Here is a 15,332-nt window from a genome sequence, read left to right as displayed (position 1 = left end):
TCATAAATCCTTTGAAGAAAGCATCTTTTATCATGGCATTTTTACACACCTAGCATAATGAGGCTTGAGCTTCCTTAGGGTCTCTGTCTTTGAATTCATCATAGCAAATAAAATATTATATTTTAAAATATTATATTTTATTGCTATTATTCCTTGCTCTGCAATGACTCGAGTGCTATTCTAAATGTTGTATGTAGTGAAAGACACTGGAAGTCTGAATTCACTAGTAGTGTAATTAGGAGTAACATCAAAGAAAATAAGGATTACATCACAAAATTAATGTAAATAAAAGGAAAATCATGGTAAGGTCGAGCAATCAAACACAAGAAAACAATGTCTTTGAACAGCATGTTTAAACAGTAACCAGACAGGTCAAGAAAGAGACAGAAATTTACTTATATGGGCATGGAAATAATAACATTTCTTGTTTGTTCATAATAAGTATCCTAATTAATTATATGGCAACTGTAGGTTTTCAAGCTTTTGCTATTCATGCACTTTTCATACTCAGCTGTCCTTTACAGTGCTCCTTCTTGTAACATTTCAGTGCTTGATTAGACCTAATGTAGAAAAATCCTTTTTTTTTTTCCTAATGAAAATACCACTGAAATAATGTACTGTTCTGCTATCAGGTCTGTTTATTGACTTCAGCTAGGATTCCTGCCATGGTTGAGGCCCATAATATACTTAGAGACAAATACACAAAGAGAGATGTATATATAATTCCCGTATATATAATTCCTCGTATTTTTCCACTTAATTTCAACTTACACTTAGAAAAAAATCTTTATAATAGTTTTTTTTTAAGGCAGTTCACTAAATAATGCAACACATCGCTTCCAGGGTGTCCTAAAGAGCCTGGAAGAAAGACTTTTTGAAACTTGCTTGTATCTATATAATCCCTATGATGTCAATGGGAGCTGAGCTGCAGCCTGCAGAATAAAGGCAGCGATTCAGTAATCCTGGCTGCCAGCCTCGGGACGATAAACTGGGTGAGCCTCTGCAGACACGAGCGCGTGTGACCGCGCAGTGCACGCACAGAGGGATTCCTGGCAGCCAGCCCCGCTGATAACCGGGAGGCTACACCGTAGTTTGGAGATCAGGAAGGGGGAGAGACCTCTGAAGTTCAAAGAGGTTTGTGGAGAGGCACCCTGTTTGCCCCCACAGCGCATCCAAGATGTCGTGTGCGTGTCTCTGCCCTTGGAGAGAAGTGCCTGGGATCTGCAGTGCTTACAGAAGTTCAAGCTCTTCTGAATAATCTCTCAAAGCACATCATCTCTTGTATCAAAGGCAGAACTGATTTTAGTCACTTTGAGGGAAGAGTGCCATCTGCTGAATCACAACTATCAGTTCTGGAGAACCTTTTTTGTTGGAGGTTTCATGCAAGTCCTGTGCCTCACTCAAACTCAGGCAGCGTGTGTAATTTTGTGTTTCGAAGTAGTTCTGTTCTCCCAGAAATTACATGTTTGTGTAAGTCTTAAAATATTACAGAATAAACACAGCAAGTGCATCTGCTTTATAATAGTCATCGATGTACTGCTCCCCACATCTGAAGAGGTTAAAGCCATGTTTCTTTTCCTAGAAACATTTTCTGACAGACACACATATACGTGTGTGCCTCACACGGATGTCTGTATGTCTCAGTATCAAGGACAATAAGGGTGCTTTAATAGCACACATTTTGTAAGAACATCTGCAGAATTAAAGATGATGTCAATTACTTACAAGACATTCTGATGAAATTCTGTAGGCTTACAATTTGAAGAGATTCACTCAGCCGAGCAGCTGTTATATATTATTACAATCTAAATGAATTTTAAGAAAGATAATTAGAGCAGTATACATTCACTCCTAGCAATTTTTCTGAAGTAAGAAAGCACTGACAGCTAAACATTATGTTATGAAGTATCTGAGACAGTACAAATTGAACAAGCCTTTGAAGCTCTACTGTACTTTCACTATAGGTACCTACAGTAGAATGACTCTGTTCTTCTCAAAGGATAAAAAATTCTTTATAGTGATTGAAACAGTCTTAGAGGCTCATTAAAGATGGGGTAACCGTGACACAAAAGCTTTAAACTGTTTTACGTAGGCTCATCTCATGATCACATGGTAAGGTCATTCAAGCTTCAGAGATTTAATCCACGGCTGTATGGAGAATTTCTCTGCATGTGAATTTCAAATTAGCAGCCAGCAAGACTGCAAACAAGCAAACAACAAGATTTTGACATGACATAAAATTTTACTGGCCCTTTTATTTTTTTTTAAATTACCTAAGCAAAAGTGTGAGTGAATCTAGAAACCTACTATTGCACTAATGAACAGGAAACAGATTCATCTTGGGTTGAGAAAACTCTCTGGGAATTAGGAAAATGCTTTATTTACCTTCTGTACACATTCTGTATGTTTCTTGTCAGTTACAAAGTAAATGGGCTAATTTACGTTGCTGGATAATACATATGCCAAAGAAATGCATTAAAATTATGTTTTATAATTAAAAATTAGAGGAAATAGATTATATCCCATATAGACAGAGGAATACCTAAGAATGACACTTTAGAAGTAAATAAATACATGCACACACATAAAATAGATGTGTGAAGGTACATTCATAGAATGAGTGAACCTATTTATTCCCTTTAGAGTGGCCTACTGGTAACTGTTATATTTGCTTTTTAAAGAGATGAAATCACTTAAAATATGTACAAAATTTGGTACAATAAAATGTGAGTCTGCCAAGTATTGATACTACAGAAGGAATAAAAAAAAAAAGTCTTCAAAATGTAATTGGTGGTGATAGTGGTGTGTTTTCTTCCAGAAGAGTATTTAGTCTAGCCTTAAAAAAAAAGGAATCTGACTATACAGTAACTGGGACAGGTTAACTAAATATCGTAAGAAATTCCAGTCATGAGAAATGGATAGAAGAGGGGTTACAAAATACCTGCTAGTTAGGGTCTTACTTATATTTGACCCTATCTGGGAACAGAGGTGAAATAAATGTACTCTTGAGGCCCATTTTCAGCCCTGCATGTGACTCCTGTTTATTTAATCAATTACAAAAGAACAACCCCAAATCTAATTTATTGAAATCTCAAACTTCTCACTAGGATTCAAGGCTTATCTCAGGGCTCTTCACTGTTTCTGCTGTGTGGTTTTAACTGGGGAGGTGCTAATGCATTTTTCTTTCATGAAGTGCAGGATGATGCATGAGGCCACAACAGGAAGAGAAATGGTTGGCTAGGTACAGCTTGAAGAAATCTGCTCATATTCAAAGTTATTCACTGCTACTGATTCCACAGTTATGACTGCTTTCTAAATGTGTTTGAAGTAGGACACCAATCCATTTTTCTCTGTGAAAATTAATTGGTGTAAAACACTAGATTGTTTTTCTAACTTTTGGATGTCCATCAATTCTCATCAGTTTTAGGAGAAAATCTTGCTGGTTTGGTTGCCGCTGGTACAGATACACTGTATACATATAACCAGGAATCCTTTCCCGATGTAAACCAGTTTTGATTTTCAGGATTGAAAATCTGTCTTTATGTATCTCATACTTATAAAAGTGAAACAGACTCAGTGCAATGAACAGGACCTTTTTGTTGTTGGACTTTTGGTCAGTTTGCCCTGAGGGACGCAACATGGGGCAAATTCAGTGACATTCCTTGTGGTTTGACTGATGGTGGTGGCTGCCAGCACCCAAACCTGTTTGGCTGATAACAGTGTGGGGTCTGTATAAATCCTGTGACAGGAAGTACATCAAGAGTCTTTCTATATAGTTTGATTATCCCACTGCAGACTTGCTTGCAATGGGATTAATATATTCAATATGCTGCTTGGAATTGAAATTTCTTCTTCTGCCTCATTCAATCCTCAATGAATCAAATCTAGGAATAGATTGAGCTGGAGCTTTTCTGTGAGGTGGTAGTGTAACTTCTTCCCGGTCCACCTTCCCTTTCTTCCCTGCAGTGTTCCCCTCCTTTCCCCACCACTACACCTCATGGTGTGACATGGCCATGCAGAGTTGCTCTTGTAGTATTTGTCCGTGCACTCAGCCGCAGGAGTGGCGATTTGAGGATGCTTCTCCTAGAGATTTGGAGCACGGCCAGGCCTTGGCGTTGAGAACCACCCGGCGAAGCGCAGTCTCGGGAATGCCGGTGGAGACCCGCGCGGGGGTTTTGTGTCTTTGCTTGTTTTCAGCGGGGGTGGGCGAGGGGAATCTGAACTTCTGCGCCCCCGGGGCTACCCCCATCCCTTCCCTGTGCTTGTGTCCGTGCCGTGCCCGGGGCACGGTGGGCTCCGGGAGCCGCCCCGCGCGTTACCTTCGTGGGGGAAGGGGCGGGAGGCGGCGCCGGCTCTGCGCAGGGCGGGGCGGGCGGGGAGGGAGCGCCGGGCCGGGCAGCGCCGCCCGGGGCGTGCGGGGGCCGTGTAGGTGCGGCTCCTTTAAGGTGTCCCGAGGCGGCACCAGACCTGCAGCAGCAGCAGCAGCAGCGCGGGCAGGAGGCGGAGGCGGCCGGGAGGGGGAAGGGGAAACCCGCGGCGGAGGCGAGCGGCTCGACGTGACAGCAGAAAGTTCAGGCGCGGCCCCGCCTGACTCGTGCACCCCTGCCCCGGCGGCGGGGCAAGGCGAGGAGCCGCTCCTCCTCCCTCTCCTCCTCCCGCAGCCGCCGCACCGAGGGCGGGCGGTTGGGGTGGGTGGCTCGGGGGCGTTGGCCCGGGGAAGTTTTGCTCGCCCTCTTCTCTCTCCCTGCCTTTTCTTTCTTCTTTCCTTCCATCGCCCCTCTTGTGCCCTCCTCCGGCGCTGGGGCGGGGGCCAGCGTGGGATTCCCGCGTGCAGGGGCGGGGGCGGCGGCGATGCTGGGCTGGGCTCGGGGCAGCCGCCGGGGCTCCCCTGCCCGCCGCCCCGCCTGACCGCGGCCGGGCTCCGCCGCGGCCCCCGACGCGCCCGCCTCCTCCCCCCGCCATGGGAGCGGGCGCTGCCGCCGCTCCGCCGCCGCGCTCTGCCCGCCGCTCGCCGGGCGCGCAGTGACTCGGCGGGGACACTTCGCGGAGCTCCCTGCCCGCCCCTCACCCTCACGGAGGGCGGCGGTGGCCGGTCCTGCCCGTCCCGGCCGCGCTCCGTTACCGGCTCGTCCCGGAGTCTGGGGCCAGGGCAGCAACTTGTGTTTGGGAGGCGGCGAACCTCCGCTGCGGGAACTCGAGGATCTTTTGTTGTCTCCTATCGCTTTGGATAGTCCTGGGAAGTGTCAAGGCGCTGCTGAGGAAAGCCCGGGCCAGGAGAGGGGAGGCCGGCCGGAGTTGGCGTGCGGCTGGAGCCCCGCGGACCTGACAGCGCCGTGCCCGGAGGGGGCTCGCTCGCCCCGGAGTCCGGCGGGATTAGGGAACCTCGCTTGCCTTAAGCTTCTGTGGAATTACAACTGGGGGCTCTTCTTTTCTCCCCCCGCTCTTCTGGCATGAGACTGCTTGCAGGCGCCACCCGAGGACAATGATCGCGGAGTTTGCTCACTTTTACCTCTTTGGATTCATATGTGTCACCTCAGGTAACCACCTCACGCAGGGGGGTCACATACGCGGCCGCGGCGGTGGCAGCGCTCCCGCAGCCGCTCTCCTCCTTCCCTCCTTCGCTCCCCCAGTTTGGCCCCTCCGCAGCTCCCGGCCCCCTCCTTTGCTCGGAACGAAGCTCGGCTTCCACCCTGCGGGCGCCCGGCCCGCGTTTGCCCCGGGAGCTGCCCGGGGCCGTGGGGGCTGCCCGGGGCCGTGGGGGCTGCCCGGGGCCGGGAGCGGCGCCCGGGGGGGATGCGCGGCGCCGAGTCCTGCCCTGGTGCCGGGGCTCCCACCGCCGGCGGCTCCCGAGGGTCCATTGCTGTAACCCCGGCTGGTGTTGAGCTCCGGCGGGCTGGGACCCTCCGGGAGGCGGCTGCGGTGCCGCTCGGTGCGGCTGCCCGCGGGTACCGCGCACCCTGGCCCGGGCGGTCCCTGGCGCATCCCCCCCTCCCAGCCCCGGGCCGGGTTAACCCCGCGCAGCCGCCACCGAGGGTGTGGGGGCACCACGGCGGTGAGGGAGGCAAGGGAGGGCTTGTGGGGATGGGTTTTGTGAATAAAGTTTACGCACGTGTGTGTGAAGTGGAGCGGCGGCGTGCTCAGGGGGAGTGGGGGAGATGGCCGAGGAGATAGGGGGGATTAATGCTCATTAGGCACAGTTTGCGCGGGGCTTATGCGTGTTGGGGCATCTTATCGTGCCTGTAGGTTGCAGATCTGAGAGGGCATTGTGGAGGGCGGGTTTGGCTCCGTGCGCCCCGTGAGAGCGGAGCGGGGCTCGGAGCGGGTGCGGCTCTGCCGGGGCGCGCTGCGCTTGGGGGCTTTTCGGGTTTATCTCTGCACAAGGACCTTGTCTCCCTCCGGAGGACGGGGTTGTCTCCCCGCAGTGTTGCTTCTCGTTCTTAGGAACGCCTTTTGTCACACGCTAAGGGAACGCAGTGAATGCTTGTGCCATAGTGAAGGTTGATTTGGGTGCTGACTTCTCTACCTTAATTGATTCCTGTAAGTTTGCAGAGGAACCCTTTGAGTCGTTAAAGTTATGGTAGCATGAGAATGAATGAATGAATGAAGTTTTTGAAAGGCTTAAGTTCACTGCCTGAAGCTCTAAGTCTTAATTATGTCACTAAATGTAGTAAGTTATGTCTGTTTCTAGATTATATCATGAATTTAACTACTGAAGTTTTGCTCTTAGGTATTAGTTTGTTCCTTGCGGCTTTGGATATGGCACACTTTGCATCCCTGAGTAGCTCTTGCTCTGTTCACTTTTGACCATGTCAGTCATGCCATCTTTAATTTGATTTTTCTCTGTATTGCCTCCTTGGCAATACATGGAAATAAACAAATGGAAGATGGAAGAAACAGATGGAATGGGGAAGCGCCTTTACACCCAATTGCTCTTTCTGCATCTTTCATGGCAATCATCTCCACCTATGAAGAAAAGTTGACTTCATGGATAGTGTACTCTGTAACTTGATCATGTATTGGGATGTTTTAAACTCCCAAGTTAAGAAACAGTTTTATTAATTTATCTTTTAATCCTCTCATCTCTTAATTGTATAAATGCTCACTAAAGTTGCATGGAATGTTTTTTTGTAATTTTTTTTTTCCCCCAGGGTGGGGATGCTCTCTAATAATGTTGATTCCAGCTGAGTTGGAGAGGGGAAAAAAAAAAGGAAAAAAGCCATGTTTTTTTATGAAGGCTTTTAATTTTGTCATGTAAGCAAACTCAGTAACAAAGATAAGACACGAGCACCAGATAATAACGCTGTTTCAGCTCCTTCACCAGGAGGAATTTCTTTCCCCCTCAACTAGAGTGTGGTCAAATGCTTAGTCTTGTGTCTGGAACAATGGAGATGCCAGAAACCTTTGGCAGGATGAAGTTTGAGGGCAGATGGCTGCAGTGCAGAAGGAAGGACAGGAGTCATCTACAGCAGTTTCCACACTGAAATCCTTTGAGTTCTGCTGACAGCTGATCTTGCAAGTTGATTGATCCTTTCCTCCCTCTTCCACTGAAGGGTCTCACTTCCCTCACTTACACCCACTACTGAATCAATGGTTTGTGTGGCCACACTCTAAATGGGATGTTAGAAACTTCTGCTGAGAGGTGGGAAATGATTGGGGGATGGGAAAGAGAAAAAAAAATTATAATAGGAAAAGTAAGAGGGTTAATGTTTGTTAAAACAGTAATTGGTAAACCACTTAAAATTTAAAACCCCTAATTTTTACCTTGGTGTTGTCTCTGTGGGATCCTGTGAAGTACCTTCTTTCATGTAAGCCTGTGGTTAATAAATGTTGAATACATTTAAATTTGAATAGTGTTGAAAATTGGAATATAGCTGCTTTCCTCCCTTATTCTCCCAGTGTAATTTCAATGCTTCTTTGCATACAGAATAAGAATTGCTTTAAGGGATAGTTCTCTGGTATCCTTGTTTTCTTGAGTATTCACCTACTTTATGCCCTTTCTCCTTCATTCTGAGGCAGCCTTTGCTTCAGATTCCACGGATTTTTCATCTCTCTGCTCCCCAGGAAGCAGCAGCATCAAATGAGTATGTTTGGAAAAGAAAAGCTTTCATTTATCTGAAGGGCAACATGCAGAACATTTCTGCTGGGAATGAGTGTCAAGGTTCTGCTTTTCCACATGGGTGTTCACTGCTCTAGCAATTCTCAAGGCTAAATATGTTACTGTGTGATTTTTTTTCTGTTTCCCTCCGTTGAAATCTTTATATTTTGACGAGTTATTTCATTGCATTGCTGATTCCCATCTGCTCAGCACCCACCCTTTTCCCCCTTTCCTGCCCATGTTATCCCTTACTAATTACTGCACTTGAAATGGGATTGGTGCCTTTGCTCCAGAGGTTTTTCCATGCTGTGTGGAACAGGCAGCACTGACACAGCAAGGCAGGAGTGTTATTCAGTGATAGTTCTAGCCAGTGGAGGGCAAAATTGTCTCTTGTATTCCTTCATGGGAGAGTTATCTTCTGATGGTTAATAGTTTAAGGGTGCCCATGGAGTGTCCCCAAAGTCCTTTCCAGCTGGCTAAGCTACCTATTGGAGTAAATAAATCAGCCACTTCCTTGATCCATTTTGTTTGTTTGTTTCAGAAGTTTGTACTTAAAAGCTCCCTCATGGAGTGCTAGAGCATTTCTGGAAATGGTTGTACTCCTTTTATGTGTTCTCTGTCTGATAGTAATAAATTAGGAGAGATTTAAAAAAAAAAATACACATTAATTCAAAGGATTATGGAAGTATTAAATGCCTAATCTGTAAAAGCAAATAAATCACCCAAGAAAACTTTAAAAATGTGCATTTTTTTCGCCTATCCCTAATGCATTGTGTGCTGTTCTAAGTAATTTTACTGGAATAATATTTAAGAAAGATTGAGCCAGCAGCTTAAACATGAAGAAGCTGCCCCACTTGTATTGTGTTTGAAGACCTAAAGCTAGCAAAGAAATAACCACATGCTGTAAAATTGATAATTGTGATGAAATACTCTCCAAGTATCCAGGTATTTGATACAAAGCCACTTATGAGTACTGATAGTATCTGTGGAGAGCAGAAGACTTTTTGTTTCTTTTCAAATTGCATAAGTGTGAATTTTGTTATTTTTCAGCTAGAGAGAGACACTTTTTTTTTTTCCTGTTACCTGTCAATTATCTCAGTTTAAACCAGAGGAACACTCAAGCTGATTTTTGCTCACTGCAGTCACTGTTGTTTGTCAGATGTTTTTTTCTGTTGAAGTTACAGAGTAACTTCATTAGCAGGGATCATCTGTAATGTTCAGGGTACTGAATTTTGGGGGAATCATATGTACGGTCCATAAGATCTTATTGGAAAATATGAATTTATGTGAAGAATACTCCTGAGGGTACATGATAAAGGTTTTGATTGCATTTACAAAAATAGATGGGCCATTAAAAATATTATCAGAAACTAGTGACACTTAGGTAGCAGTGTTATCATGTTAATACTAGACATCAAATACCTTTGCCAAGCAATGCTTGAACATAAAATGCTTTGGAAATGATGGTCAAGGACCAATTTAGTTTTCATTAGAAGGTGGAAAGAGAAATAATTTAGAAATTCAAGACAGGAAAATCTATGGTTGTACTTAAAATATCTGGGAACCTGTTCCCTCATTTTCAAATAACATTGGTTTTGGTTGGCACATAATTTTCCTAAGTAACTGGAAGAGTTTTATTTCACAATCCTAAGCAGCTGTAATATTATGTCTCATTATGGGATAGCTTTCCCTAATGAATATAATGATGATTTGCTGGGTCTAGCCAGTCTGGTCACTTGCTGCAGTTGTCAGTGTGGTATTTCTGTTGCTGTTAAATGTGCTTTGTGCATAACGGTCACTTGGCTTGGTGTCCGTCCTGGTGCTTGCCTTCAAAAATTGGCCTTTCATAGGGAAGATTCCCATTGCCAATGTTTAAGTTATTGTTCTGGATTTGTTATAGGTTTTGTGTATTTGGATAGTTTGGAATGAGTCATTTTGTTGTTGGTTTTTGTTAGTGTTTTGAGGTTATTTTGTGACCTTGCTCTTTCCAAGCAAACAAAATGGCACTTAAGAATTTAATTTGCTGAGATCTTGACACATTTTATTTGTGTGCTCTGTTATATAATCTCATTTGGTGGTGATAACCTTCCTTAGCTTTTCACCTGAGTGCCTCTTCATAAAATTGTAAGGTAAATAATGAGGTAACTGAAGTAGCAACCAAGGTGTATTTTAAGTCCAATAAATTGTGTAAATAGAGAACTAAGAGTATTTTTCTGTTAGTGATGAGCAGGTTGACCAAAAGGTGAGAGTAGAGCAACAAAAAAATATTGTTAAGTATCTTGGAAGCTAGAGATGCTTTTAAGGGGAGATAGTTTACTAGTTTATATCTTCTTTAGGAGAAAGATGTGCATTTATTCTATACACATATATTTCAGTCATACAGTGCTGTCTCTTGGCTTACTGTGTCAGCCTTAGCATCAGCACTAAATTGTTGTGAGTAGAAGGACATTTCATGTGAAGAAAAAAAATATTTTATGAGCACAAATATTTTGTAATGCTGACATAGATGCAACCAGCTGTGTTGGACTCTCACAGCTGAGACTTGGTACTAAGGAAAATCTCAACAGAGAAAACTTGTAACACCTGGGAAGCTCATAATGACTTGAGTTTTCAGTCAGGTGTGCAGAGTTATGTTATTCTGTTGTTGGTCTCGAGTTCTCATTTTTAAGGAGCTAAATCTTTTGGTATACTGATTATTAACAAAAGCCGGTACTGTGAGTTACCTTACCCTGAAGGTGATGATACAGATTTATTGAAATAAGAATTTCAATATATGAATTTTATTCTGGATGCCAGAATTTCTTTGTTAGTTCACTGCTCTTTAGGAAAAAAATGCTGGATTTACCCAGATTTATCCACAAAAATGATGAAATATGGCTCTGGAACGTCATGATGGTGGACTTTTCAAACCAGGAATGTGTGTGAATATAGTTGGTGTTAAAACAACAGCACACAGGATGAGATGTTTGTTTATGTGAGATTGTCCATTTCAGGTGTAAATAATAGGGGACATGCCCAACACTTAAATAAAACAATGAATAGGGGCTCAGGGAAAATATATTCTATTTCCTTTCCTATCTTTTGAAAACAAAGTGAGGAAACTTTTTTAATGAGAAAGTGAAGGAGTATATGAACAATCAATGACGTTAAATACTGTCAAATACTGAGAACTATTCTCAGACCTGCAGTTATTTTCCATGCCTCTCTTGTTCTGAAGCTTAGGAAAATTTCTGACTAAGACTCATGTGTGTCTGTGTATGACTGATTAAAACAAAATTGATAAATTGACAGTAATGAGATTTGTGAGTGGCGTCAGGCCCGTCTTTTTAATTAGAGCCTGCTTGCCATCTGAGCAGCTGCAGCCAAGGGGAAGGTGCAGAGTGCTCTGCTCACACCCATGAGCAGCCAAGTCGTTTCACCTTTGCTGAGGACAGAATGCTTTATGGAGTGGTATAACCTTAAGGTGGCCTTACCAAAAGGAGGCAAGCCATGCTCAGAAGGGGAATAGAAAACATTTTGCATTGTATTTTAGTGGTAAATAATGTTAATTGTGTTTTCTGGGAGCAGAAACTTGGAAAATTAGAAAGGAGGATCTACTGTTAATAGGCAGAAAATGTACTTGTGGATTTAAATAACAAATCTGTTTGTTTTACGAGTTTATAAAGCAATTTGGAGTCTTAGTGGAAGCTGCATTTCAAGTCCTCAAGTTTACTCATAGTTTCTTTCAGCACCAGTACCCAAAGACCTACACAGAACTCGAGCGTTTTTCCATCAAAGTTTTGGTGAACAGATGTGCTGTTGGAGGGGTGGAGGTCCTCATGATGCAACTTGGGCATGCACTTCAGATCTCAATGTTCAGTACATGGGTTTTGGTAAAAGCAGTAGCCTAATGTCATCTCCTACCTCATTTTTACACATTTTTCTCTTAAGGGATTTTTTTATATGTGTGTAAACTCCATATGGCTGGTGCATAAAACCATTTTTAAGTAAAGGCAACTTAGGTATTTATCTTCTCATTCAGAAGGCTGACATGTATAGACTGCTTGTATTAGCATATATACTTTCACATAATAGTAAATGTGTAGCTGAAGATTTCTTCCTTAGCATTCAAAGAAATTCCATAAAAAAAATCTGGATTTCATATCTAAATGACAGGAGAGAACTCTAGGGGTTTGCTCACTGGTGGTAGAGGTAAATTCCACAAGGTACTACTCCTATTTAAGTCATTTTTTTCTGTCTTTACTCCTCTAGAGAGGCATAGGGCTTTTTGTACTATGTTAAATGTTTCTATTTATTTACATGTAAGTAAATAACTGGAAATTAAATAATTAGAACATTTAATTTTAGTACGACTTCCTATAAATTTAGCTTAGACCAAAATGGGTAGTTGAATACATTATTATTATTGAAGTGGTAAGAATATTCTTAATAGAAAACAAGCATATTTTCTGGACTGCTGCCATCTTAAAATACATACTCTTTCTTTGAAGAAATGAATAGTCAGATATGCAAAATTATTCAAGCTGCCCTTTTCTGTTGGGAAATATTTGCTCAATATGGTATTGCATTACCTTAAGTCTAATACTAATATTGTGAATGATTAAAATAATATGAACACCCCTGACTGTAGATTAGAGGTCTGTAAATCTGACAAGCCTGTGCTGAGCTCTGGATTTAAAATCTTAAACTTGATATTTTATTTTCTTCATCTTGCATAGTGAGTTAGCAGTGGAATAAGCTCAGTGTTGGAACAGCCCATGTCTTCAGATGTGCAGGGTAGGGCAAGCATCAAGGTTTAACCTGTGCAGGCTGGAGTCATCCATGACAGCCACCTGAGAGAACTGTAAAGTCTGTGTACTCTTCATGTTGTTCAGTTCTGTACTCTTTGTCTTCTGCTGCCTTGGCTGTCTTGTACATAAATCAGAACTGTGATTTCTTTAGAACTGTTAAACTGTTTCATGCTAGCATTGCATTAAAACTTGCTTGGCTGGCATTTTTGTGCCTTCTGAAATTTGCATGTCCTCAGGCAAGGTATTTATTTTAGATTGTTGGTTAGTTATATTGCCTCTTATCTAATTGCTCAAATGCCTTTATGTTGAAGATTAGGCACATATAGCAGTTCATGGTTATAAATTCAAGTGTAGAAGACTTTAGCTTTACTATTTACTTCTACAGTAGCATAACAGACATTAACAGTTTTTATCTTAGAAATTAGGTTTTAATACATGGCCAAGGATTTAGTGTAGGCCTAGAGATGTGCATTGGCTCCGCTTCATTCTGGAAGCAGGTGAAAGGAGAATTAAATGGTGTTTGACGGTAACCAGGAGCAGGAGGACATGCTTGAAAGAGTGGCTGGATTTTTTAAGTAGACACTAGACCTCAGATTTTTGGAATCCAGGGCCTTGTGATATGTTGAAGTTGGGACCCTACAATCTAAATTTGGAGCCACTTAAAATCAGCAGTGCCTGTGGAAAATCTCGATTCTAGTGTTTAAATGAAATTGCCTGAAGTGTTTGACTTTATCTCCAGTTGCAAATGTTTGTGGATCATTGTGGGTTCTTAGCTGGCCTGAAAATTGAGATTGTAGTCAACATCAACTTAAGAGCCAATTAACTGAAATAAGCCGAATATCTTTAAATTTGCATGGGCCTCACTAGCTATGTGAAGGGTGAGAAGCCAGTCAAAAATGTATTTGAGTATGTATTCTTTTAGGAACTTCTCAGCTCACCGCTTTTGTAGTGCACTTTACTAACACTGGTCAAAAGCAGACTTTTCAACCCAGACATCTCCTGTTGGCCAAATAGGCCCAAGCATGTAAGCCCAAGATGAGGATAGCAGCCCCCAAATCCACAGGTGGATCTGTATTTGTGTTGACAGTGTAATAGAAGGCTCTAAAATACCAGTTTTGGATCAAGTGCTCAGCAATGTCACCATGCTTTGTCTTTTATCAAAACCTCTTGGGACCTGGTATGAAACTTGGCACCTGGTGTAGCTTTGTGCTAGGAGATCTCTTGGATGCCAGGCAGGTTCAGAACTCTGGGAATTGAAAATTCTGAATGCTTCTCCCCTCACCTCCCACTCGCAAAACAATTCTGTCAGTGCAGCTTTCTGGGTTTGGAATATGTGGAAGGCCCAAGGTACTGCAGCTGACAGATACTTCATAATCAAAGTGTTCAATAGTAGGAGGCGATAAAGGGAGAAAAAAAATAAAAGTAGTGTGAGGAAACAAGGTAAGTAGGGATAGTAGCAAACTCTTACTTTTTTCTTCTCAGAGCAGGAGTTGGCACAGGAAAGATTGGAGTTTGGGACTATGGTGCTGTAGCAGCAGAATGCTGGAGAGAGGATGTTTGTAATGAACAGGGTGAGCACAAAGGTCTGATGTAACTGTGGAATGAAACTTGTGCTGTGCTAGTTGTAAAAATGATTGGCAGGAGGCCCCGTGCATGGAGTAAAATCCTGTCTTCACCACTGTGGAAAATTATGGTTTCGACTGTGAAAGGAGGTGAAGCTTGGAAGGAATTAGCATATCTCTAGCACCGAGTGGCATCTGGAACTGAATGGCTGGGTTAAATCATTCAGTGGTGATTAATGAGGCTCATTGCTCAGGTTGTACAGCCTTTAAAAATTAAAAGGAGAAATTTAAAAGTAGATGCAAAGCAGAAAGAAGGAACCATTGCTTTATTTTCCTCTTTAAATACAGAAGGCAGAATGAAGTCTTCCCTACCTTTTGATACAAGGAGAGATCTGTTAAGTGCTGTTGTTAAGCTCGGAAACAGAGGTGAATTTCTCAGTAATTGTTTTGAGGAGCATTTTGTGACTTTTCAAATGCATATGTAGCAATGCAGACCTTGAAATGGGAAGGAGTGTGCAGGATGGGATTTTGCTGCTGGTGAGTACTTTGCTTTTTAGAAAACTTGAGAAAATAGTGATTTCTGTTTTCTCTCCCACTCATGAATGTTAATCTGTGTTACCTGTAGGGAAAGCAAATATTGAAACACACAAAGTGAAACAAGCTTAGAGGCGTAGTGTGCACTTTAACTTTCCTTGAGTGTGGCTCTGGCAGCTGCTGAGCTGAATGGTGATGTAGCATGGTGTCATATCAGGAATTAATGTTCAAAATGTTCAAAGGCTGTTCCTCTCTAGGAGGATTACAGTACTGATAGGAACGCACTTCTGTTTACTTTTAAGTTTTTAGTGGAGCAAGCACAGAAACCAGTGAAGTGTGTGTTTGAGTGTT

General features: G+C 43.0%; 1 protein-coding gene across 8 annotated transcripts in view; it reads left to right on the top strand.

Moving 5' to 3' along the window:
* ROBO1 (roundabout guidance receptor 1) overlaps nucleotides 1-15,332 on the top strand; it is a 687,918-nt gene that overhangs the window by 387,474 nt on the left and 285,112 nt on the right. The window contains exon 1 of one of the 8 annotated variants that reach the window (XM_071433708.1): nucleotides 5,361-5,537. The exons of the other annotated variants lie outside the window; for them this stretch is intronic. Coding sequence (XP_071289809.1) covers nucleotides 5,483-5,537 — 55 coding nt within the window. The 5' untranslated portion in view covers nucleotides 5,361-5,482. Of the gene's footprint in view, nucleotides 1-5,360; nucleotides 5,538-15,332 lie in introns of those variants that run through there. 8 annotated transcript variants of the gene reach the window in all.

The sequence above is a fragment of the Agelaius tricolor genome, unplaced genomic scaffold, assembly GCF_023055355.1.
Source record: "Agelaius tricolor isolate 1412-34295 unplaced genomic scaffold, bAgeTri1.0.p SCAF_9, whole genome shotgun sequence".
NCBI classification, from domain to species: Eukaryota; Metazoa; Chordata; class Aves; order Passeriformes; family Icteridae; genus Agelaius; species Agelaius tricolor.
The sequence above is the reverse complement of the archived record's forward strand: the minus strand, read 5'-3'. Positions and strand labels throughout refer to the sequence as shown.